Source organism: Talpa occidentalis, unplaced genomic scaffold (genome assembly GCF_014898055.3).
Source record: "Talpa occidentalis isolate TD23 unplaced genomic scaffold, MPIMG_talOcc4v2.1 talOcc4.7, whole genome shotgun sequence".
In the NCBI taxonomy this organism is placed as follows: domain Eukaryota; kingdom Metazoa; phylum Chordata; class Mammalia; order Eulipotyphla; family Talpidae; genus Talpa; species Talpa occidentalis.
In genome coordinates, this window is record NW_023605083.1 from 9,917,289 (window position 1) to 9,942,088 (window position 24,800).

At 40.2% G+C, this 24,800-nt stretch overlaps 3 protein-coding genes across 3 annotated transcripts; 2 read left to right on the plus strand and 1 right to left on the minus strand.

Annotated features, from left to right (window-relative positions):
• Window positions 1-2,648: 2,648 nt before the first annotated feature.
• Window positions 2,649-7,126, minus strand: LOC119232590 (interferon omega-1-like). Its single transcript, XM_037494659.2, is given in 2 exon segments — window positions 2,649-3,285; window positions 7,009-7,126. A coding segment is annotated over 1 exon segment (594 nt). The 5' UTR covers window positions 3,264-3,285; window positions 7,009-7,126; the 3' UTR covers window positions 2,649-2,669.
• A 1,509-nt stretch (window positions 7,127-8,635) lies between these two features.
• Window positions 8,636-9,193, plus strand: LOC119232539 (interferon alpha-6-like). Its single transcript, XM_037494585.1, has one exon. It carries the CDS (start codon window positions 8,636-8,638, stop codon window positions 9,191-9,193), a length of 558 nt encoding a protein of 185 aa, XP_037350482.1.
• A 14,786-nt stretch (window positions 9,194-23,979) lies between these two features.
• IFNB1 (interferon beta 1) lies at window positions 23,980-24,537 on the plus strand. Its single transcript, XM_037492741.1, has one exon. It carries the CDS (start codon window positions 23,980-23,982, stop codon window positions 24,535-24,537), a length of 558 nt encoding a protein of 185 aa, XP_037348638.1.
• The last annotated feature ends 263 nt before the right edge of the window (window positions 24,538-24,800 follow it).

Here is a 24,800-nt window from a genome sequence, read left to right on the forward strand (position 1 = left end):
CGGGGAGCAGCCGGGGATCGAACCGGTGCTGCAGAGGCTGCGGGCAGCTTTGCAACACAGCGCCCAACCGCTGCACTACTGGGGAGGCCCTAAGTGATAGTTTCTTAAGGATTAGTTGAAATGTGAATTCTAAAACCAAAACAATGAAATTTTTAAACTTAAATTTTAAATTCGATTACATTTAAAACCTTTCAATATATCTTGCTCTTTGAGTGGGTTTCTTTTACCCTTGCATGATTTTGTAATATATAATCACCATTTGGAAAATTGGTTCATTGAGATATTCAGATCTTACAAATATTTGTTGATATGTGATATATATATATATGTATTTGATATATATATATTTGTTGATATATATGTCCATATAATCCCGTAGTTCATTTCTAAAAATCACCACTGTTGGTATCATAAAAGTTTTTAATTTTGGGGAAGTTGTCAAGTTCACCATGGTATACTTTCCAGAATTCTAATTTTCCTATTGAAAGTTCAATTGTTATAATTCCCAACAAATATTTTCCTGGAAGTGACAGGTCCACTTCATAAATATCTTAAGAAAATGTTTGTCAAATGCCCAAGTCTGAATAACCATAACTTGTTTGTCATTCTTCAAGTAAAAATGAATTTGTGAAGGGTGGTTAGTTTAGCTCACAACTCAATTATAGAAGTGCTTTCCCTCAAAAAAGTCATCTTACTTCAGCATGCAGCAGTGTGCTCCTCACACAGAGTATTAAAAAGACCCTCACAAAGATTATTTAGGACATTTACTCTAAAGTCAAGCTTTGCCAAGATTACTACTCTTACTATTTCAAGAAGATTCTTTTTTAAGTGAAGTTTTAATTGAAGTTAATTTGGTTTATAATAGTTTATTGGTTTCATGTGCACAGCATAGTAAATCAGCATTTGTGTAATTCAACATTATGTTTGCCACCCAAAATCTGATTTTTTTCCTTCACTGTGGATCTGACCCGTTTTACCTGATTTACCTGCATTCCCTTCTCCCTGCCTTCTGGTAACCACTATTTTGTTCTTGTTGTCTAAGAGCTTGCTTTTGTTTTATTTTTTCATTTGTGTTGTTCCTGTATCTTCCACTTGCATAGAACACTCTGGTGTTTTTTCTTTCTCTGTTGGTGTGTTTCACTCAGCATAATAGTCTCGTGAACCATCCATGTTGTTGTGAATCTCATGGTTTCATCTTACAGTTGAGTAGTATTTCATTGTGTTTATACCCCACCTTTTCTTTATCCATGCATCGATGGGCATTTAGGTTGTTTCCATGTCTTGGCTATTGTGAATAATGCTACAGTGAACATGGCATTGAGGGCATTCTTATGTGAAACTGGCATCTTTCAAAATTCAAGTACATTACAGTGGAAAAATAGAATAGTTACTAGTATATATTGGTTTATGTACCTCCAGTGCAAGTTGGGGGAAAAGGCAAACACTATGTTGGTATCATTATAAAAGTACTTTTGACCTCGTGGGTCACTGAAAGTGTCTTGTGGACCTCCAAAGTCCCACTGACCACACTTTGAGAATCGCTAACTTAATGAATTTCTTTCTTTCTTTTTTAAAGATTTATTTTTATTTTTATGCATACAAGAGCTGGGGTACAGGCCAGAGAGGCGGGGTGGGGGAGGGTGAGAGGATTCACAAGAGACAGAGTGGGGAACAGAACAGGCAGACTGACGGAAATACACTGCTGAGGGGAGCAGTGGGCCAGGCAGGAGAGGTCTGCTTTGCCATGTGAGTAGCTCCCTGGCCGGGGATCAAACTTGTACTGCAGTGGCTATGGTTAGCTTCATAGTTGTGTCTTAACCCCTTGCGCCACCAGGGAGGCCCCTAATGAATTTCTTAATGACCTGCTCTGGCCAAGTCACTCTCCAACTTTAAATCCTAAATTAACTTTCCTGGCTTTTAAGGTAAAGTCCAACCTCTTTATAATAGTCTGTCTCTTGGCCTCTTTTCATGTCTCCAGTCTCACTACATGCTGTTCTCCACCCAGCAGTGCAGTCCGCTGCTCTAGTCTTCTTCATTATTGTAAATGTACCAGCTCTCTCCGGATAGTTTTCCTATGAAGTTTTTGTCACCCTGGGAAACTTTGCCCTTCACACAATACTTCAGAAACTCTTACTCATCCTTCAAGTTTCAGACTTCGTATTACCTCGATGGGGAAGACTGAAAGTAGTTTAAATGCCATTGCATCTTTTCCTTCTCTGTGTAGCTCAGACCCCAAATGCAAATACCTAATTACTGATAACAACTTCTCCAATGGCCATGTCCTTTGCTCTATTGTTAAGTTCAGGAAGGGCAGGGACTACACATCTCACTCTTAAGGCTCAATCCCCAAAGCCAATGAATGTATGAATGAATGAACTGGACCACACAGTAATATCTTCAGTTTGCAGAATTAAGCCTTGGAGGAAGAATTTATTTTTGAAAGAAAGACATCTTAAAAATAAATACAATGTGTAACAAGGTACCATTTTTATTAAAAAATATATAAACATAGTTTATGTAAAAATAGAGCATTAAATGCAAATAAAAATAACTGCAAATAAAAATTAACAAATATTTTATAACATGAGGTTCAGCCACAGTACACAAGTTACATTTCCTACAATTCTGTAGACAGTTGGACTGAACAATTAGGTGTCTGAATTAGGATATTAGTCACTGAGAATCAAGTTCCTTCTTTCAAACTGAGTTTTCTGATAGATAAGCTTGTTAGTGAGGAAAAAGCATCTCCTGATTTCCACTCTGACCACCACCCAGGCACAGTCACTGTATTTCTTCTCTTGAAGGTAGCGATGGATTCCCTGGAAGTAGTTCTTCACAGCTAGGATGAGGCCTTCAATGCCCAAGGCCGAGTCTTCCTCTCCCATCTCCTGCAACAAGCAGGTGTCCAGGGCTTGCAGCTACCAGTAGAGTCCATTGAGCAGCTGGTCCAGGAGGGTCGTATTCCAGGCAGCAAAGGAGTGCTCCGAGAAGAACAGGTGGACGGTCTGCCGGAGCATCTCCTGCAAGATGGACATGGCCTGGGCCTTCTGCAACAGGCTGCCATCTAGCTGCTCCTTGGGGAGTTGGAAATTGGCCCTGTTCTTCAGACAGAAAAGAGGAGAGATTGTCCCCATTTGCTCCACTCTGAAAATCTCCTGCTTATCCAAGTTAAGGGTCTTTGCTAAATCCAGGTCACAACTGATGGAGTAGATGGGACTGGAGATCATCACCAGCACCATGAGTGAAGAGACCAAAAAAGCCATTGGTAAGTTCCAAGAAGATGCTCTGTTGGTTGAGATGGGAGATTGTGAGTTTTGTAAAGATTCTCTAAAGAATCTGTGGGCTTATTGTCTAGCACCATATTTCATTTTCTGGATTTCCCTCAATCTTGCACTTTCCCATTTTGAGCTTTCATTTCTCTTCAGGAACTGAAAGTGTTTCTACTCTTTTTATTTTTTAATTTAAAAAAGATTTATTTATTTATGCATACAAGAATTGGGGTGCAGGCCAGAGGTTTGCGGGGGAAGAGAGGATTCACCAGAGACAGAGTGGGGAACAGAACAGGCAGACTGACTGAAATACACGGCTGAGGCAAACAGTGGGTGAGACAGGAGAGGTCTGCCGCACCATGTGGGTTAGTTCCCTGGTCAGTAGGGGATAGAACTCATTTGTGCTGCAGTGGTTGCACATAGCTGCACAGAGTGCTGTGCTTAACGCTTTGTGCCACCAGGGAGGCCCTGTTTCTACTCTTTCTGTGAAAATGATTTTTTTCTTAAAAAAATTATTAGGGGGCCTCCCCGGTGGCGCAGCGGTTGAGCGCTGGGTTGCAAAGCTGCCCGCGGCCTCTGCGGCGCCGGTTCGAAGCCTGGCTGCTCCCCGGCCACCTGAGGAGGGTCCCACATGGCGCGCAGACTCTCCTGCGGCCTGTTGCTCCCTCAGCAGTGTACTTCGGTCCTTCTGCCTGCTCTGCTCCCTGCTCTGGCTCTGGTGAATTCTCTCATCCTCCCGCGCTTCTGACTGTACCCAGTGCTTGTATAAATAAATAATTTTTTTTAAAAAGGTAGTAATGTTTAAAAAAAAAATTATTAATCCCAATTCAATGTAGAGTTTATCGGCTCAGTGAAAAACAACTTAGATCTAATAACAGAGCTGATAAGAAAACTTTACCAGGCTTCTTTTTAAAATCTTTCTCCCTTTCTAGATTACCCCCTTAGAAGTATTGAGCAGGTACTTGATCTTTTTTTGTTAAGATTTATTTATTTATTTATACAAGAACCAGGGTACAGTCCAGATGTGCAGGAGGGTGAGAGGATTCACCAGAGATAGAGCGGGGTACAGAACAGGCAGACTGACGAAATACACTGCTGAGGGGAGCAGAGGGCGAGACGGGAGAGGTCTTCCGTGCCATGTGGGACCCTCGCTGGCCGGCTGGAATCGAACCGGCGCTGCAGAGGCTGCAGACAGCTTCACAGAGCAGCGCTCAACTGCCTGCACCATCAGGGGAGGCCCAGGTACCTGATCTTTATATGCCTGGATATCACCTTATTCTTTGCTGTAAAACAATTAGTTTGTCAATTTTTTTTCTCTCCATTGAGAAAATTACTGCACATTTACTATGTGCTAATCATTATGCCGCTCTCTGGCTGCGCAGAGATGATTGCACCTACAGTCTTGCTCTCAAGAAGAGCCAAGCCAATGCTCACTGATGTCCAATGTATGTTGTCCAGACATTGACAAGTACATCATTCAGTCTTCACTATAACCTGAAAAAATACATGATTATCATTTCCACATAACAGAGGAGAAAACTGAGGTGTCCTGGTCACACATCTGTAAAGGTTGGAGCTGTGGCATAAGTCCAGGATGCCCGGCCCTGAGTCCATTGTCCCAGGTACTAGGCTGGTCTGTCTTCTCCAACGGTGTTCTTCCTGTGTTTCCAGTTTAGTCATTTCCACTTTTCTTTTCAAAAAGCACTACTACTGTTGCAGCAGTTACGATGTGTCTTAGCGGCTTCATAGCAGATTCCTTGTCCTAATCCAGACCACTGTGCTAGCTCTGTCAAAGGAATGGCAAAAGTAACCCATTTTTTTCCTTTGCTGTTTTTGCATAATTTTAAAATTATTACCTCTTCTTTAGTATTTGTGTTTTCACTTGATAAAGTTGTCCCAATGCTTCTTCAATCTTTTCTATTTCCACTTTGAGGTTTGTTGCGAAAAAAAAAAAAAAAAAAAGAAGTGAAAATGTACAGGAGAGTGTCTCCCTGGTGGCACAAGGGGTTAAGACGCAACCGATGAAGCTGTCCACAGCCTCTGCAGCACAAGTTCGATCCCTGGCCAGTCACAGAGCTACCCACATGGCACAGCAGACCTCTCCTGTCTTGCCTGCTGCTCCCCTCAGCAGTGTTATTTTGGTCAGTCTGCCTGATCTGTTCCCCACTCTGTCTCTGGTGAATCCTCTCACTTCCCACACCTCTAGCCTGCACCCCAGCTCTTGTATGCATAAATAAATAAATCTTTTTAAAAAAGAAAATATGTACAGGAGAAAAGGAAGTAATAGATTTCCTGTATGATTTTCAAGATATCAGAACTTTCCTCTCTTATTTAAGATTCCTACAAAGTCAAAGTTAGCTGTTATGAAAAAGTATGCAGAAAGGCAAATGGAAATACTGAAAAGGAAAAGGAAAAAGTAACATCTTCTCTATCCAAATGGCAAAAATGTCACTTACCTAACTACATATATCAGTGATGAAAAGCTCCGCAGAGTGACAGGTACCAGACTAGTCTGAGATTGTTGGTTCAACAGGTCCAGAAGAAAGTCAGCTGGCTCTTTAAAGCAGGCTGTTACCTAAGGAACTAGCTTTCAGCTCTGCAAAATCAGCGACTCTTGTTATTTATTTGTCTGTTACCTGTTTTTCACAATCCATGATGATGCTCCGACTCCAAGAATTTAGCCACACCAGTTCACATTCAAAAGGGATTGGATGGCCATCGTGTTAATGTGTGCACGATCAGCTGTTACCGGAAAGCTAAGAGAATTCAGTCATTTGGAGAGGGAATGCCCACCCATGTGAACACACACTCATATTCACATAAGAGATGAAGTTAGAAAAAAATGTTTATTAGTGAGTTGAAAATTAAAGAATGGAAAGCAGATTTCTTCATGACAATTCTCACCCAGTTTTTGTAGTTGGATCGGTTAGTTTGCTAACCAATTGTGGAAATAGCTCACTGGTGTCCAATGTATGTTGTCCAGACATTATGACAAGTACACCATTCAGTCTCCTCTACAACCCAAAAGAATACATATGATTATCATTTCCACATAAAAGAGAAAGCTGAGGTGTCCTGGTCACACATCTGTAAAGGTGGGCACTGTGGCATAAGTCCAGGATGCCCAGCTCTGAGTCCATTGTCCCGGGCACTAGGCTGGTCTGTCTTCCAGTGGTGTTCTTCCAGTGTTTCCAGTTTAGTCGTTTCCAATTTCCTTTTCAAAAAGCATTAATTATTCATGCAATGGACATTCCAATACTCTTGAAAAGGAAACAGGTCCCTTGTTAAGTTCCAACCTTTCAAATGATGTTGCTGTTACTCTCAATTGGATCTTTGCTCCCATATGAGATAAATTCAGAAATTATCCAGGAGGATAAAATACCAATTTAAATTTATTGGCTCTCCTTGGTGACTTAGGAATTAAATCTTAGTGTTATCACCCCTGCGGCCTGAGTTCAATTCCCAGCCAGGGAGTTAACCCACATATGGCACAGCAGACCTCTCCTGTCTCGCCCACTGCTCCCCTCAGCAGTTTATTTCAGTAGATCCACCTGTTCTGCTCCCAATTCTGTCTCTGGCGAATCCTCTCACCACCACCCCTACCCCCACACCTCTGGCCTACACCCCAGTTCTTCTATGCATAAATAAATAAATAAATAAATAAATAAATAAATAAATTTATTCTTGCTATCTTTGTTTTTAAAGACTATCATTTTCTCCAAGTTCTAGGTCTACTCACCGTTTGGAATGTGTAGGCTTTTTTGGTACTTGACAAGGGACAGAGCCCTCAGGGTACTCGGGTGCTTCCTCTGTGACAGACACCTTGCTGGATACTTAGGGTAGTGCCTGATATTCTCACAAAGCTTATAGTCTAGGAAGAGAGTCAGAAGTTAAACAAAGAATTAGATTGACTGCTTCATCACAAGTATATTAAGTGTAGCTAAAGAAGAATACTTCAGCCTAAAGGAGTTACATAGAGGTAGAATAGTATAGCGGTAAAGTACCACTTAAGTAAATCAATCATGGGTCTTATCAAGTTAAATAACCTCTCAGAGTTGTTGGGTTTCCTCATTTGCAAAATACAAATAATTATAGTAATTATCTCATAAGGAAGCTGTGAAGATTAAATGAAATAATGTTTATAAAACACTTTGCTCAGAGCCTGTATATAATTAAAGATTGCTGCCATTAATATTATTAAATATAATCAGTATATTACCCATTCAGTGAAGACATGTCATGATAGGCTTTGGGTACCACAGCAGCCCTATCCTCCAAACATCATTGATAGGCTATTGGTTGGCCATGGAGATCTATAGAAGTGAGGTTAGTGTATTATTGTTGAATGACCAAGGCAAAGTTTTAACTATGGAAGGTTCCACTTGGTAGAGAACAGAGACTCACACTCAGGCAAACTTGAATCTTCCAGGGAAAACCAGTATCTAGCAAAGTGCCTAGCAGACCATAAGTGCATCATAATTTCTTTTTAGGAGGTGATGTCTGTCATACTGTTCTACAAGCAAGATCTTCAGTGAGTTTAAGACCAACTCAGATGATATCTTTAAGGTATGTATACAGTTGATATATATATATATATATTCATTTTTGATTTGTGAAAGCATTTATTTACTTATTTTAATTAAATTTTCTTATTTATTTTTTATTAATTAATTAAAACATTTTTCTTATATTGTTGTAGTCTCCATAGTTCTCCCAATACCATCTTTTAATAAGGGGGAAAAAATAAGAAAAATCAAAATCTTCTCTTTTATATACAATTATGTATTTCTGCTGACCTAGGCAGTCTGCATGAATGTTTCTCCCTTCTGGGCTTTTCTCTCCAAAGCAGCCTAGGTGGTATGAAAAATATGTAGAATATTGTGTAGATATTGCAATGACCTTCATATTTTGTCCACCGCCACCTAGACACTCATGTCAAAAGAAGTACTGTTTTTCAAACTTTAAAACATTTTTATTGAAGTAACCTTTATAACATTTTATGGGCTTCAGGTGGGCAGCATTATATAGTTCACCATCTGTATATACCATGTTATGATCACTACCAAAGTTCAGTTTCCATTCACCACTATACAATTGACTTGCTTTACCTCATTTACCACCCCTATTTCCTTTTCCACTCTAGTAATTATCTTTTCATTCTCACAAGCTGAGTTTGTTTTGTAATGGATGCACATTTCATGTGGACACGGAACTCAAAAGTAGAAAGTAATCAGAAGGGTGACAGTGGAAAACCCCAGAAAATGAAAGTTTCTATATTCACTTTTAAAAGGCACTCACCACCCAAAGCCCCAGAACTTGCTGAGATTTCCCCTTCAGGCAGTCCTGCAGAATCCCCCAGCTTCCTAATGGTCTCCCCACTCTGTCTGCTGCTGGCTCTGGTGCTGCTGTACCACCGCCCTGCCAGCTCTCTGGACTGCGACCTGCCTCCAAGGCATGGCGGTCCAGAAACCTTCATACTTGTAAATCAGATGGGGAGACTCTCCCTACTGTCCTGTCTGGAGTTCAGGAAAGACTTCCAATTTCCTCAGACGCTGGTGGACGGTAGCCGGCTTGAGAAGACGCAAGCCCGGGTGGTGGTGCAGGAGATGCTCCAGGAGGTCTTCAGCCTTTTCAGCACGAATGACTCTTTTGAAGCTTGGGAGGAGACCGTCCTGGACAAATTCCTCATTGAACTTTATCAGCAGCTGGAGGACCTGGAGAAATGTTTGGAGAAGGAATGGAAGGTGGGACTGTCAGCCCTGGGAAGCGAGGACACCACATTGGCGGTGAAGCGCTACTTCCAGGGAATCCGTCTGTATCTGAAAGAGAAAGAATACAGCAGCTGTGCCTGGGAGATCGTCAGGGTGGAAATCAGAAGGTGCTTGTTCTCCATTAACAAGCTGATAAGAAAACCCAGGAAATAAAGACATTGGGTGTCAAAAGAGTTCACCTGGTCCACGGCATTGGTATTTTCTAAGATTCAGAGTGCAATCTTCATGTCTGTCTTTAGGCCAGATGAAAAATAAGTAACAGCAAGTATATAGGATTATCATGAAATTCTATTACATGTTGTAACTTGTCATTGGGCATTTAGAACAGAGAAATGCACAATCCATTTGCTATAGTGAAAAAGCTTTTGTAATTTTTACTTATGTAAATTACCAGAAATATTTTTGCATTCATAGTATTTAAATATTTATTGTTTATGAAGACATTTGGTTACTATTACATTTTGTATGACTATTACTCATGTTTAAGTTATGGGAAATAAAGACTAATTTTTTTTTAAAAATTTATTTTTATTTTTGATTGTGTTTATTGGGGTAACTTTAATTTACAACACTATATGTTTTAGCGGTAAGGGTGGTTCAAGCCTCTCAAGTTACCAGACCATGCCCACCACCAGAGCACTACTACTCGCTGAGTAGTATTTCACTGTATTTATCTTTATCTTCTTTATCCACTCATCTGATGTTGGCACACAGGTTTCCAAACTTAGCTTTTGTAAATAGTGCTGCAATGAACTATGTTCATATATTCCTTTGAATTTGTGTTTCTGTATTCTTTCGGTAGATGCCTTGAAGTGGGATTGCTGGATCATATGGTAGCTCTATTTTCAATGTTTTGAGAAACCTTCACACTAATCCACAGAGGCTGAACTAAGTCTACATTCTTACCAACAGTGCACTAAGTTTCCTTTTCCTTCACATCCTTGCCAACACTTCATGAGAAATAATTTTTAAAAATTGATTTGGCTTGCATATTTTTTGAGATACCTAGACTAGTCAAATTCATAGATATAGAATGCTGGTTGCTGTGGCCTTGGGGTGGGGGTGGAGAATGTGGAGTTATTTTTTAATGGTTAGAGACTTCAGTTTTGAAAGATGAAAAGACTTAGAGGTGAGTTATATAATACTATGATACACTTAAAAACAGTTAAGGTGACAAATTTTAGGCCTGTGTATTTTCCCACAATTAATATTAAAATTTTTACTAAAGATTTGCATACATATTTAAGAATCATAGCATCATGGGTAAGGGTATGGGATTTGTTTAGAATCTGGATCATTTAAATTCCAACTTTAACCGATTAACTGTATGACCTTGGGAAATGTACTTAAGCTTTTGAGTAGGTTTCCTTTTCTTCTCTATAAAATGAAAAGAATAATATCTCTTTTGCAGGACTATTAAATTGATTAAATGAGATAATGTATGAGCTATAGGACAATTCTTCGTTCTTAAAATTGTTATTATTAGAATTGAGAAAAGTCACTTGAATTTATCAAACAGTTCTTTGTTTTTATTTGTCAGTCAGGATATCTTGAGTAATGTAAATAAAGATTAATGGGTAGACTGAGTCCTGTTTGGTAGTGAGAAAGATGTAGTTAGTATTAGGAAAGATACTTCATCACACAAAATACAGGAAAAATGTCTAACCATGGGCCTCATGGAAACTTCTCAGATTGTTGTTGTCTCATTCTCTCCTTGCTCTAACTTACTGTTGCTTCTTTCAGGTAACATTTGTGTAGGGTAAATGGTTTTCAGGCTTTTCTGCCCTCAGACCATTAGGATTGCCCTGCCTGATGGGACACCTGCAGTTGTTACATTGTTACATTGTTTGTATTATTTACGTTTGTGGGCCATAGGAGGAATATTGGGATATTGGCAGAGAGAAGCAGAAGAGGCAGAAGAGAAAAGGAGAGAAAGAAGGCGGAGCAGCCCAGAGTGAAGACTGGCGGTGGGCTTGGCAGCCTACTGGCCTCCTGGCCCCCCAGCACCACTGCCTGCCGTGTACCTGGTTGCTGCACTACATGTAAGAACTCTCCTGCACTGTTGGTGGGAGTGCAAACTGGTCCAACCACTATGGAGAGCTGTGTGGAGATTTCTTGACCTACTAAACATAGAGCTTCCATATGATCTAGCAATTCTACTCCTAGGTATTTACCCAAAGGACACAGAAACATCAATTCCAAAGAGCACCTGCACCCCTATGTTTATAGCAGCACTATTTACAATAGCTAAGCTTTGGAAACAACCCACATGCCCAAAAATAGATGACTGGATCAAGAAGATGTGGTACATATACACCATGGAATATTACTCAGCATTCAAAAAAGATAAACACATGCAATTTGCAGCAACATGGATGGTGCTGGAAGGGATCATGCTCAGCGAAATAAGCCAGAAAAAAAAGAAAAATATCGGATGGTCTCACTCATAACAGGAATCTAGAAAACTTAAATAAGGGACCAGGAAAAAGAATAACTATAAGAAAGAAAATATCAAAATCAACAAACAACTATGAGCAAGAGACACTCTATGGGGGGTGAGGAGGGGAGGGATTGGGGTCAAAATAAGGGGATTGCAATTGTATGGGTGTAGGGTAAAGAAAATATCAGGCTTTTCTGCCCTTCCGCCATCAGGATAGAAGATGGATCCTTGTCCTGAATGCATGCCTGATGGCGGGCACCTGGAATAGGGTGTGGGCATAGGTAGATGGGATTCACCTGGGCTAAGACTGTGCTTTTAAGGGCGGCGTCACGGGGACGCCAGCAGCAGCAGCAGCAGCAGCACCGGTAGCAGCAGTAGAAGCCGAAGCAGAAGCCGAAAGAAAAGCCGAGATCACCAGAGAACCCAGATAGAGTGAAGACTTGCTGGGGGCTGGGAGGCCTGCCAGCCTCCCGGCCCCCCAGGACCCCTGCCTGACATATGCCTGGTGAACCCCAAATAAAAAACCTGCAAAACTACTGAGGACTCTGACTCCTCCTTTACCCAGTCTGCATGGGATCAGAGAACCTGCACTGTGTCCTGTCCTGCCCTTACAATGGGGAATATAAAAATAAAATTTATTTAAAAAAATAAAAAAAAGCAAAATTGTTGACAAACGGAAAAAAAAATATATATATATATATTAAAAAAAAAAAAAAAGCCTGAGAAAGACACTGAAGGCTCCAGGACTCCTCCTTTAAACCTTCTGCCTGGTCAGAAAACCTGCTCTGTGGCATTCCTGGCATTACAACTTGTTAAGCCTCATGATGTTGCCTCATGATGTTAAGCCTCATGATGTTGCCTCATGATGTTGCCTCATGATGTTTGTAAATATTTCATTTGCAAAATTCACGTCAGGGCCTCCCTGGTGGTGCAAGGGGTTAAGAAGCAACCTATGAAGCTAGCTGCAGCCGCTGTAGCACAAGTTCGATCCCAGGCCAGGGAGTTACCCACATGGCACAGCAGACCTCTCCTGACTGGCCTGCTGCTCCCCTCAGCAGTGTATTTCAGTCAATCTACATGTTCTGTTTCTCACTCTGTCTCTGGTGAATCCTCTCACCTCCCCCACACCTCTGGCCTGTACCCCAGTTCTTGTATGCATAAATAAATCTCTAAAAAAAAACCAACAAAAAACAAAATCTACATCATAAGGAGAAAAATATTCATGTACTCTTGGCCCCTCCCTTGTGCCCTATAAAAACCAGAGTAATCTGGTTATGTTGGCCTATTGGGGTTGAGGATGAAAATGCACAGCTAAAGCTACTCATAGAAAAAGTCTTGATCAGCTGTCCAGGAAGAGACAAGAAGAGCAAGAGTAGCTGGGGTTTGCAGAGAGACAGATAAGGGAGATGTGTGGCTCAGTAGCTGCCGTGATGAGTGTGACTTTTACTAAAGGGGATTTCTTTCATTAATTTATATTTACAAAATACATATGAATATACCACTATTGTTAAATATTCAAACAATTCATGCAATTCCATCCTGACTTCTTAGATGATCTACCTCAATCCCAAACTGCAAATAACTTAATCTTCCTTCTGGACGTTTTCCTATATATTAGCAAATTTATATATACAGAAATACCTAGTGTGTTACATAAGTATTATTCCATACATAGCATTCTTATTTTTTTACTTAACAACAGGTCTTGGAGATTTTTCTCTACTAGTACATAAAATCTACTGTATTCCTTAAAATTAAAAAATTAAAATTTCATATGCATTTTATGTAATGTAAAAATGCAATGCATTCCTAACTTCAACAAGATTTCCAAGCTGGACTATAGATATATCAAGAAGAACAATTTACAAGAAAATCTGAGAAAGGAAGAAATGCACAGATGAACTTGATTTATCAAATATCAAATTATTCCTAAGGCTATGGAAATTAAAAACAAATATTATTATAACAATAGAAAAATCATTTTGATAAGTAAGAACGTCCTATCAAATTTCTCTACTGATTTTGCCAGCCAGGTTATATTAACCTTGTAAAGTGAATTGATGAGCTTCCCACCCCTTTCCATGCTCTGTTAAAGCAGGAACTGGATATTTCTTACTGAACAGTTTTGGGATAAAACTTCCCACTGTGTTATCTCTTCAAGGCACTTCCATGAAGAACTGTATTGCACTTTCAAGACTTTTGATGATAGACTTCTCGTTCCTTTTGAGAATACCATGCTGAAGAGGCTAAGAAGTAGCAGGGAGACTCTCAACTTGTCTAAAACTCTCAACTTATACAAATTATGTTCTATTTTGCATTTTATTTTAGCTCCTTGTTCACACTTAGCATTGTGTTCAGCAATGTGTTTGTGGCTTTATATCATGTGCTTGAATATCTTGTCAAGGGAATTTAACTAAATGAAGTCTCAGCAAATTGTGCTGAGAAACCTTATTATTTGACAGAAGCTCTTCAAAGTACATATTCTTAGTATAATATTTATTCAGGAAATAATACTTAAGTTCCTGCCGTGGACTGAACACTATGGGGAGACAAAGTTCAGACTAAAAAGTCTATTCTTGGGCCTTCCTGGTGGCTCAGTGGTTCAGTGCTGGACTGCGAAGCTGCCCACAGCCTCTGCAGCGTCGGTTTGATCCCCCGCTGCAGGCGAGGGTCCCACATTGCGTGCAGACCTCTCCTGCCGCGCCCGCTGCTCCCCTCAGCAGTGTATTTCGTCAGTCTGCCTGTTGTGCTCCCCGCTCTGGCTCTGGTGAATTCTCTCACCCTCCTGTGCTTCTGACCGTACCCAGTGCTTGTATAAACAAATAAATAAATCTTTAAAAAAAAAAATAAAAAGTCTATTCTTCTGAAAGATAGAAAAATATAAATCAGCAATTTCAGAACAGAATAAGAAGTGTTTGAATGGAAGTGCTATACTACAAAGAGCCAAAGGGATTGGGAGTGGGGGTGAAGTTGACTGTTAGGCACACTGAGCTTAGCCAAGACTGAGGGCAGAAGGGAATCCCAGCTCGTTCTTCAATTCTGGTTTGACAACTTGCTCTTAGTTTCCTTTTCACTTGTTGCATCATCTTTTATTTTTTTTTTCCTCATAGATGAAATAAAATGAAATTTAGTTGTAAGTTTGAACTATGTAGAGGGTTTTGCTTTGGCTGTTTCACTTTTTTTTTTTTTTTTTTTTTAACCATAGGATTTTTTTTTTTTTTTAAGATTTATTTATTTATTTATTTATTTATACAAGCACTGGGTACAGTCAGAAGCGCGGGAGGGCGAGGGAATTCACCAGAGTCAGAGCGGGGAGCAGAGCAGGCAGAGGGTCCAAAGCACATTGCTGAGGGCATCAGCAGGCGGCAGGAGAGGTCTGCGTGCCGTGTGGGACCCTCCTTCAGTGACTGGGGAGCAGCCGGGGATCGAACCGGCGCTGCAGAGGCTGCGGGCAGCTTCGCAACCCAGCGCTCAACCGGTGTGCCACCGGGGAGGCCCTTTGGCTGTTTCACTTTTAATAAGACCGAGAAACCACTACAGAGACAAGACACTGACAGAAAACAGACAATAAAACTTGCTCACATGTTAGTCAAATGAGGGGAGATGATGCAAATACAACAGCAGCTGCTGTGCATGTGTTGCCTATTTAATTCTCTTCTCATCCCTAGGCCTGGCACAATCCATGCCTGAGAGTCATGCGAGAAATAAGCCTAGCTCAGGTGCCAGGGGTCTGAAGGGAGAAGTAAAATCCAGGTCTGGTGCAGACTGGAATCTGTATCTAAAAAGGGGCCATTCTAGATTCCTTGAGAATGAGTGGTATCGATTTATAATAACATTAATCTTTTCCCTTGTCTAGCAACAGTGGAGTTCTGGCAATAGAGAGTGGGACAGTCCTTGGGTGTCCCTGGGATGTCAATCTGTGGAGGGTATGGGAGAGGGTATGTATAGGACCCTCTGGCTGTCTGTAGGAATTGGAGGAAGGATGCAGTTCACAAGCCTTAGACAGGGCCCCCAGGAAAGTGGCCTTATCTCACTGGCATCCTCATGTGATTGGGAAAGAAACTGAGGAACACGTCAAAGTCCTGTGATGAGCCAGGATGTGGGAAAAGAAAAGGAAGTGAGCAAAATTTGAAACACAGGTTTTAGCAGCAAATTCTGTCTTTCACAACAAATTCGAGACCTAAAGGTAGATTGGTACTTTACGTTTGTGGTTCTAGAGAAACCCTTGCCTGGGCTGAAAGAATCAGCCTGGGTGGTGAGTGAGAGGGAGAGTGAGGCAGCAGGTGGAAGAATAGGGAAGACAGATGCTTCCCTCACCATGAACCCAGGCTTCCTCCATTATGACTCTGAAGTTTCATAGCAACTCTAGATTGCTGAGCAAACTACGTTCCTTCTCCAGTGAAGTTAGGGCTTTGGGTGAGAGTGCCACTCATGTTATCATTAGGTAGTATTTTGAACCAACTGCCTTCTTTTCTATTGAAATTTATCCTCATTGCTTCCATTGTCATCTTTTATCAAAAGTCTTTATTCCAAGTGTAATCTAATATTGCAGTAGCCTCCCAGGGTCAGGAAAAAAATCACATTTCCTATTCTGTGGCTCAAATGAGACAAGGGAAAAGATTAATGTTATTATAAATCCATACCACTCATCCTCAATTAACTACCCCAATAGTTACTTGTAAGTATTATCAATATCAGCAGTTCTCAGTGTTTGGTGTTAGGACAAACTGATACTTTTAAAAGTGATCCCAAAACATTGTATTTATATGGGTTCTATTTCTTGATATTGATCATGTTAGAAATTAAACTGAAATGTTTTATTCTTGCATACAATGCATTTTTTATCTAAAAATCTGAAAAATCAATCACTTTTAAACAGTGTTTAGAGTCGGGCAGATACAAAAAATAACTTTCGTGTGTGTGTGTGTGTGTGTGAAAATGGAACTGTAATGGAAAGTAAGTCTCATTTGAAATCAAACATATATATATTTTTATATATTTTACATCATTGTTCATTTTTAAACAATGTTTGCTTTTTTTCCCCCCTCAGGTGTAGTCCCCATAGTGTCCTTCCCCAATGCACCCGTGCACCATCACCTCAGTCCCCTGTGCTCCTCCCTCCCTCCCTCTGATGCCTCTCCTGCCTCCTCCCCTGCAGGATGTCTCTGGTTTATAATTGTCTGTTTTTGTTTTGTTTTATTGTGTTTTGTTTTGTATTGTTATTATTTTTCCCCTAATGTCTTACTTGGGGAAAATACACTTACTTAGGGTAATGTCTTACCCTATAGTCCTCCTATAAGTGAACCATCTAATAAAAATATCAGATTCTTTTTCCTTCTGACTTATTTCACTGAGCATAATTCCTCCTAGCTCCATCCATGTTGCTGTGAATGGCATGAGTTTATCTTTTTTGCAAAATTAAAAATATATAATGAGAAAAACCATTTCATTCATAAATGTAACAATAACAAAGCATAAAAGACACTGGAATTAGTTTCAAAAAGACTGTGGAAGCCAACAGTAAGTCTTCACCAAAAGACATTTTAAATATAGCCTAATAAAATGACAAGACTTGCCATTTTTCTTTATGAAGTATTTCTTCATGAAGTATTAATAAATATTTGCTTAAAAGGAAAAGATAGTGCCTCCCTGATGGCGCAAGGGGTTAAGTACTGCACTATGAAGCAATCCACAGCCTCTGCAGCATGAATTCCATCCCCAGCTGGCCAGGGAGCTACCCACGTGGACAGGCAGACCTCTCCTGTCTCGCCGGCTGCTCTCCTCAGCAGTGTATTTCAGTCAGTCTGCCTGTTCTGTTCCCTGCTCTGTCTCTGGCGAATCCTCTCACCTCCCTGCATCTCTGGCCTGTTCCCCAGCTCTTGTATGTATAAATAAAATAAATCTTAAAAAAAAAAAAAAAAGGAAAGAGAAAACCAAACTAAAACAAACCCTAGATATCTGACTGTAGAACTGACGCTTCCAGAAAGGGAGGGTGGGTTGGGGAGCTCGGGGCAAAGGGGGTCTCAATAGACTATGGTGGAGGATTATTGGTGCTTTGGTTATGGGTTGATGTGAAAAATTATATTTGTAGAGGTGTGAACTTATATCCCTAAAATATATAGAGCATTGTAAATCAACATTTTATCTCAATAGACATTTTAAAGTTAAATAACCAGGAAGGAAAAAAATGTAAGAAGTCTAGGGGAGAGTGGGGGGTCAAGTGGGAGGGGAACAATGGATTACAGTGGAGGATTATGGGTGCAGTAACATACATCTGAAGAAGTGTGAGCCTATAACTCTAAATCATGCAAGTATTGTAAGCCAACATTATCTCAATTAAAAATGATACTATAAAAAGTTTTGGAAAAAAATGAGTATTTGTTAAATATTTACTCAATAAATGAATGTTTCTCAGGAGGAGCTTCCTACTATAGTCTGAGTTCCCTTCTGGATGATGCATAATACCTTTAAATGTCTCTTGTTCACTTCCAAAAAGAGCAAGTGGGAAACATGGCTAAATCCTCACTGGTGATCAAGGTGAAAAAAAAAAATCAGTCTCAATTTAAGGGGAAGAATTATGTAATATATTTACTGTTTTCTGGCTATCTGATATGAATAAAAAAAATTAATTAGATTTGAATTTTGAAGACTAAGACGAAGATGACCTTGCCTTAACTGTGCTACTTAAAAAATTAAAATCCAGGGCCTTCCTGGTGGCACAGCGGTTGAGCGCTGGGTTGCGAAGCTGCCCGCAGCCTCTGCAGCGCCAGTTCGATCCCCGGCTGCTCCCCAGCCACCGGAGGAGGGTCCCACATGGCGCGCAGACCTCTCCTGCACCCGCTGCTCCCCTCAGCAGTGTACGTTGGTCCTTCTGCCTGCTCTGCTCCCCGCTCTGGCTCTCACCCTCCTGCACTTCTGACTGTACCCAGTGCTTGTATAAATAAATGAATTAATTAAAAAAAATTTAAATGAAAAAAAATTAAAATCCAGACTTTATTCAGATTTCCTTTGTTTTTACTGAATGTTCTTTTTTCCCCCTGACAATCAGTCAGAATGCCACATTACCTTGAAGTGTCATGTCTCCCTTGTAGTCCTCTTGATTGTGACAATTTCTCAGTGGCAGATTTTTTTATGTTATTGTCAAAGTGCCATTTCTAAAATATCATTTTCTGATGTTTTGTTGCTGGTATGAAAAGAGGTGACTGATTTTTATTATGGATCTTGTATTCAGTGTCCTTGCTAAATTTACTTTTTAAATTCTAAATCAATTCTATAGGTTGATTTAGAATTTATATTTTATTGGTACACAATCACATTGGTACACAATCACAATCACATTGGTACACAATCACATCATCTGTAGAAGATAATGAAATATCTGTGACAGTCAACAAGAGATTTGAACAGATCCCTCACAAAGAAAATATCCAAATAACTAATAAACATATGAGAGTGTGCTGATCCTTATTAACATCAGGAAATATAAATTAAAGCTGTGCGATATCACCATAGACCACTAGGATGGCTACAGATAAAAAGGCTGGCAATATTAAGTGCAGGCAAGATATGATAGAACTGTTAACTCATATATTGATAACAAGAATATAAATCAGAAGAGATATTTGGGAAATAGTTGATGTTACTAAACCCCAACTTGTGCATATTCTATGGCCCAGTCCTTCATCCTGGGGCTGTATCTAGTAGAAATACTGTAAAAATGTGCATACTAGGGTTTTCATGGCAGAATTAATCAAGAAAAAGCTCCCAAATGCTCATCAGTAATGGAAAGATAAAACACCGTAATGCTGTTTCTAAATAGATAGGCCACTCTAATACAAATTAATGAGCTAAAACTACACACCGACATACATTAATCTAATACACATATTATTGAGTAAAATAAACCATTTATGTAAAGTTCAGAAACAAACAAATATAGGGTTTTAAAAGGCAGTTCTGATGTTGGGGGAGGAGAAGGAATAAGGGAGAGATTTCTGTTCTGTTGGTAATATTAGGTTTTCACTCAGTTTGTGGTTAAAAAGTGTGCAGAAGTTTTTTGGTTTCTAGAATCAGTCTTGCCTGCATAGATAGTTATATTTAAAAAGAAGAGGAAGAAACTCTTCCTGTCTGGGAGGGTTATAGCAAAGTAGTTCTAAATTCAGATGATGATTTCACATGGCTAGCAACATCATTCAAGTTTTACTTTCTACATTATCAGTTAGTCTCTCAAAAAAAATCTCATTGATGGGAAGAGCTTCTCTCTACCGCAGAAGTTTTGTAGCAGAGGATGCATTGAGCACAATCCCAAAAAAGGTGACATGAAAATGTCTTCTAATAACAGGGCCTCTCTGGTGGCACAGGCAGCTAAGTGTAGCGCTGTGAAGCTGTCCGCAGCCTCTGCAGCATGGGTTCGATCCCTGCCAGCCAGGGAGATACCCACATGGCGCGGCAGACCTCTCCTATCTCTCCTGCTGCTCCCCTCAGCAGGGTATTTCAGTTGGTCTGCCTGTTCTGTTCCCCACTCTTTCACTGGTGAATCCTCTCACCCTCCCGCACATCTGGCCTGTACCCCAGTTCTTGTATACATAAATAAAATATCTTAAAAATAAAATAAAAAAGAAAATGTCTTTTAATAACAAAGAAAAGGGCCCACGTATTCATCCTTGCAATGCATTGAACTAGTCTAAGAAATAGAGTTTACTGGTTGAGATAAGGTTACATGAACTTTCCTGGTTATTGTAATAAAACTCTAATAAAGAGTTTTATCATTAACTAGACTATATCAGAACCTTTCAGAATTTACTGAGGCCCCCCCACATTCACCTGCTGTTGCACTGGACAAAAGTTCTCACAGTTTCAGTCCTGCTGTTATCAAATTGTTCTTAATGGCTTTTCAGGAAATACCTCCTGGTAATTTGGGGGGCATTTTTGGGTGCAATTCTTTCCTCTACTTTCTCCCCCCTTGCATGCTTTGTGGCAAATGTCGATTTCCCCTCATCTACTTGTATTTTGTGGTTCATGTCCCCCAGTGTTATGTTAAATGGAGTTTTGGTTTGGCATGCCGTTTCTGCTTCCATGTGAGGACTTCGGGAAATTCAAAACTCTGTTGCCACCAGTGCCATCTTCCTGAATCTCATCTCTATATTTTGAATTTTTGTTGCATCTTTTCATCACTTAACACTCTTTGCTCATTAACTGAAATACACTTTCAGTTTCTTTCTCACTCTCCCAATTTAGAAGGAAAGGTAATTTGTTTCCTTTCTACCACATTTAGGAGGCATTGCATCAGCATAGTTCATGCACAAGTAGTATTTTAGGAATATTTCAGATCTCATCAATAAATTCTCTCTCCTGGGGAGAGCCACTGCATATGGTCAACAAAGATGGAAAGATATAAATGGAAGGATATTTGGGATATATGTTGAGCATATTGTAAAGATCATAAGACAGGAAATTTATTTTTTTATTTAAATTTTTTTATTTGTATATATTTTACATCATTGTTCTTTTTTTTAAAAAAAGATTTATTTATTTATGCATACAAGAGCTGGGGCACAGGCCAGAGATGGGGGGTGGGTGTGAGAGGATCCACCAAAGACAGACTGGAGAACAGAACAGGCAGATGGACTGAAATATACTGCTGAGGGGGAGCAGCGGGCGAGTCAGGAGAGGTCTGCTGCGCCATGTGGGTTGCTCCCTGGCCGAGGATCGAACTCATGCTGCAGAAGCTGTGGATTGCTTCACAGTGTGGTGTTTAACCCCTTGCGCCACCAGGGAGGCCATCATTTTTCATTTTTAAACAATGTTTCCTCCCCCACTCAGGTATAGTCCCCATAGAATTTCCTTCACCAATGCACCCTGCACCATCACCACAGTCCCCTGTGCTCCTCCCTCCTCCCTCTGATCCCTCTCCCTCCTCCTCCCCTGCAGGATGTCTCTGGTTTATAATTGTCTGTTTTTGTTTTGTTTTGTTGTGTTTTGTACTGTTATTATTTTCCCCCGATGTCTTATTTGGTTCCCCTATATTCCTGCTATAAGTGAAACCATCCGATATTTTTCTTGTTCCTTCTGACTTATTTCTCTGAGCATAATAACACAGGAAATTTATTGTTGATGAGAATTTGGGTGGCTCTAGGTTTTAAATGCGTATTTATCCAGATACTTCCAGCCTTTACATCCATTTGATACAACAGAAGCAATATCCCTGCACATCAAGAGTATTGAAATCATTATAACCTATAGAACTGATGCACCTATCTGTAAAATGATGGAGAATTTCTTTAAGCACTTGAATCTGGTGTTGTCAGGAAATAAGATTTTACATAAAACAAATTCATCCTTCTCTACCATTATCCCACTTGAATAAAGTATTAATAAATCCTCTGTCAGACACATCCATTCTGCTCTCCCTCCATTACTTATTGCTTACTATAGATAGTGTCCTTTTTTCTTAAACTTAATCAAATTATTTCATGCTACCTAAAAACCTTCCCAAGATATCTACTGCTCTTAGGATAAGGAAAAAGTTCTTTTTTTAAAAAAAAAAACACTATTTTTTTTTTAAAGGAGAACTCTTTTTGTTTGTTTGTTTGTTTGTGTATTTATTTATACAAGCACTGGGTACAGTCAGAAGCGCAGGAGGGTGAGAGAATTCACTAGAGCCAGAGCAGTGAGCAGAACAGGCAGGACCGAAGTACACTGCTGAGGGGAGCAGCAGGCGGCAGGAGAGGTCTGCGCGCCATGTGGGACCCTCCTCCGGTGGCCGGGGAGCAGCCGGGGATCGAACTGGCGCTGCAGAGGCTGCGGGCGGCTTTGCAACCCAGCGCTCAACCGCTGCACCACTGGGGAGGCCCCAAGAAAAAGTTCTTAACATGGCCTCACAATCATTTGCTACATGACTCTCTCTGCCCTCTGGCCTCATCTCAGACTCTTCTCTGACTAGTTAAGGTTACAATGGCTTTCCATGCAGCCCTTTGCCTTGGCCAGATGTCCTTCCACCTCAGGGCCTTTGCACATGCAACCCCAGCTGACTTTTCTCTGATTTCAGTCCCAGTGTCATCTCAGGCAGTACTCTCCAATCTTTTCTACTGCATTATGTCCCCATGTCATCGGAAACCCCAGCAATGAGATGCTCTCTTCATGATACTTTGGCACTGGTGCATGGTGCTTCGGTATATTTCTTTGATTCATATTTTTCTCTCCTGCTTAACTGTATGGTCCATGAGAGTGAGGATTACTATCTGCAGCTGTTCATGTTACAGTTTCTTAGACACAGTAGGGATTCAGTAAATTCAAGTTGAAAGATAATGCTGGATTTTCTGAAACAGCAATTTATTACTTGAAAATCATTATTATACTTATTTTTTGTATTGAAAATTTTTAAAATGTATCACATGTCTCCTTTTCTATATAAGTAGGCTATAAAAGTCATAATATGATCTTTCACTGATTGTTCTCTTAGAAAAACCAGTTATTACACTCTGAACAAAAAAAAAATGACCTAAAAAATATTGAGATAGGATCATTGTCTAAATAGTAACACCCCCTGATTGCTTTATTTTTTCTCCCATTTTTCCCTTTAGATCTCTCTCTAATTTACAATATCTATTTGCATGAGAATGGAAAATCAAATTTTGATTAGTTAGAAGTATGTGCAAAATAAGAATATATTAGTTACATAGGCCCCCCAAGAAGTAACCATGAGCTTTTGTGCGTGGCTCATGTAACATTCATTCTATCTGCTTAGAGCTTTAGTTCTCAGTGACATTGTGAATGGTTGGGTTTGCTAGATAAAGAAAACTCCCATTGGGTCTTCCCCCGTGGCCCAGTGGTTGAGCTCTGGGTTGTGAAGTTGTCCGTAGCCTCTGCAGCGCCAGTTCGATCCCCAGCCACCAGTGAAGGTCCCACATGGTGCGCAGACCTTTCCTGCCATGCCCACTGCTCCCCTCAGCTGTGTATTTTGTCAGTCTGCCTGTTCTGTTCCCCATTCTGGCTCTAGTAAATTCTCTCACCCTCTCACGCTTCTGACTGTACCCAGTGCTTGTATAAATAAATAAATAAATCTTAAAAAAAAAGTTTTTTTAAAAAAAGAAAACTACCATATAAACAAAGACCAAAAGGAAAAACAATCTTAAGAGAATCAAAGAACCCTATAATGATGCAGTTTTAAATGTTTCAGCTTACAGTTGTTCTTTAGCACCAAATCACCAAAATTATGCAAAACAAAAAATGTTAATCCTTACATTTTTGTTTCTCTTTTTTCCTAATACAAAAACATAATAGGAGCTCAAAGAAAAAAATTGCATTCCAAAATAATGAAAGAAATGACATAGGAAAACAGAAAGGGGGAACTGAAAGTGGGAAAGTCCTGTCAAATAGAAAGAACAGGGGACCTACCCATATAAATAGCCCACAGCCATGGGGAAAAGACACTCACTCTGGAAGCCTTTGTTGTGCCACCTCAGGTGTAGCAGAAGGCACTGTTCTTCTTATTGTCACCATGGCCAACAGGTGCATCCTGGTTGTTCTCCTGGTGTGCTTTTGCACCACAGCTCTTTCCAAAGGCTACAACTTGCTTCGATTCCAACAAAGAAGCAGGAATTTGGCAAATCAGAGGATCCTGGGCCAGTTGAATGCATCCAGCACCGATTGCCTCCAGCAAAGGATGAACAGCACCCTCCCTAAGGAGGTGATGAATCCACCGCGGCTCCAGAAGGAAGATGCTGTATTTGTCACCTATGAGATGCTTCAGCAGATCTTTGGGATCTTCGGCAGAAATCACACCAGTACTGGCTGGAATGAGATCATCATTGAGAAACTCCTTATGAACATTTATGGGCAGATGATGCAGCTGGAGCCCATCCTGGATGAAATAGCGGAGGAGGACAAGTTCACCTGGGCAAATAAGACCATCCTGAAACTGAAGAAATACTACTTCAGTCTCGTGTGTTACCTGCAGGACAATGAGTGCAGCAGCTGTGCCTGGGTGATCGTCAAAAGAGAAATCTTCAGGAACATTTTCTTCCTTAATAGACTTACAGATTACCTTCCAAACTGAAGATTGCCCAGCCTGATGCTCAGGGAATAGACAATGCTGCTGATGATTTTGGACTTTCTTCAACTAGCAGGGGTTCCTAAAGTGACTGTTGTGAATGGATTGCATTGGAAAGGAAGGCTAAAAACTTTACATTTTTTTAAATTTATTTTTGTATTACATTATTTATTTATATATTTTTACCTTCCAGGTAAATGAAAGAATAAATTATTTATGAAACAAAGCTCGACCTGGCAGTTTTAATTTCAACTTGATTTATGTACCAC

Excerpts from the sequence above, each read along its gene's own strand:
- LOC119232539 (XM_037494585.1), top strand. The coding sequence starts at position 8,636 with ATGGTCTCCCCACTCTGTCTGCTGCTGGCTCTGGTGCTGCTGTACCAC.
- IFNB1 (XM_037492741.1), top strand. The coding sequence starts at position 23,980 with ATGGCCAACAGGTGCATCCTGGTTGTTCTCCTGGTGTGCTTTTGCACC.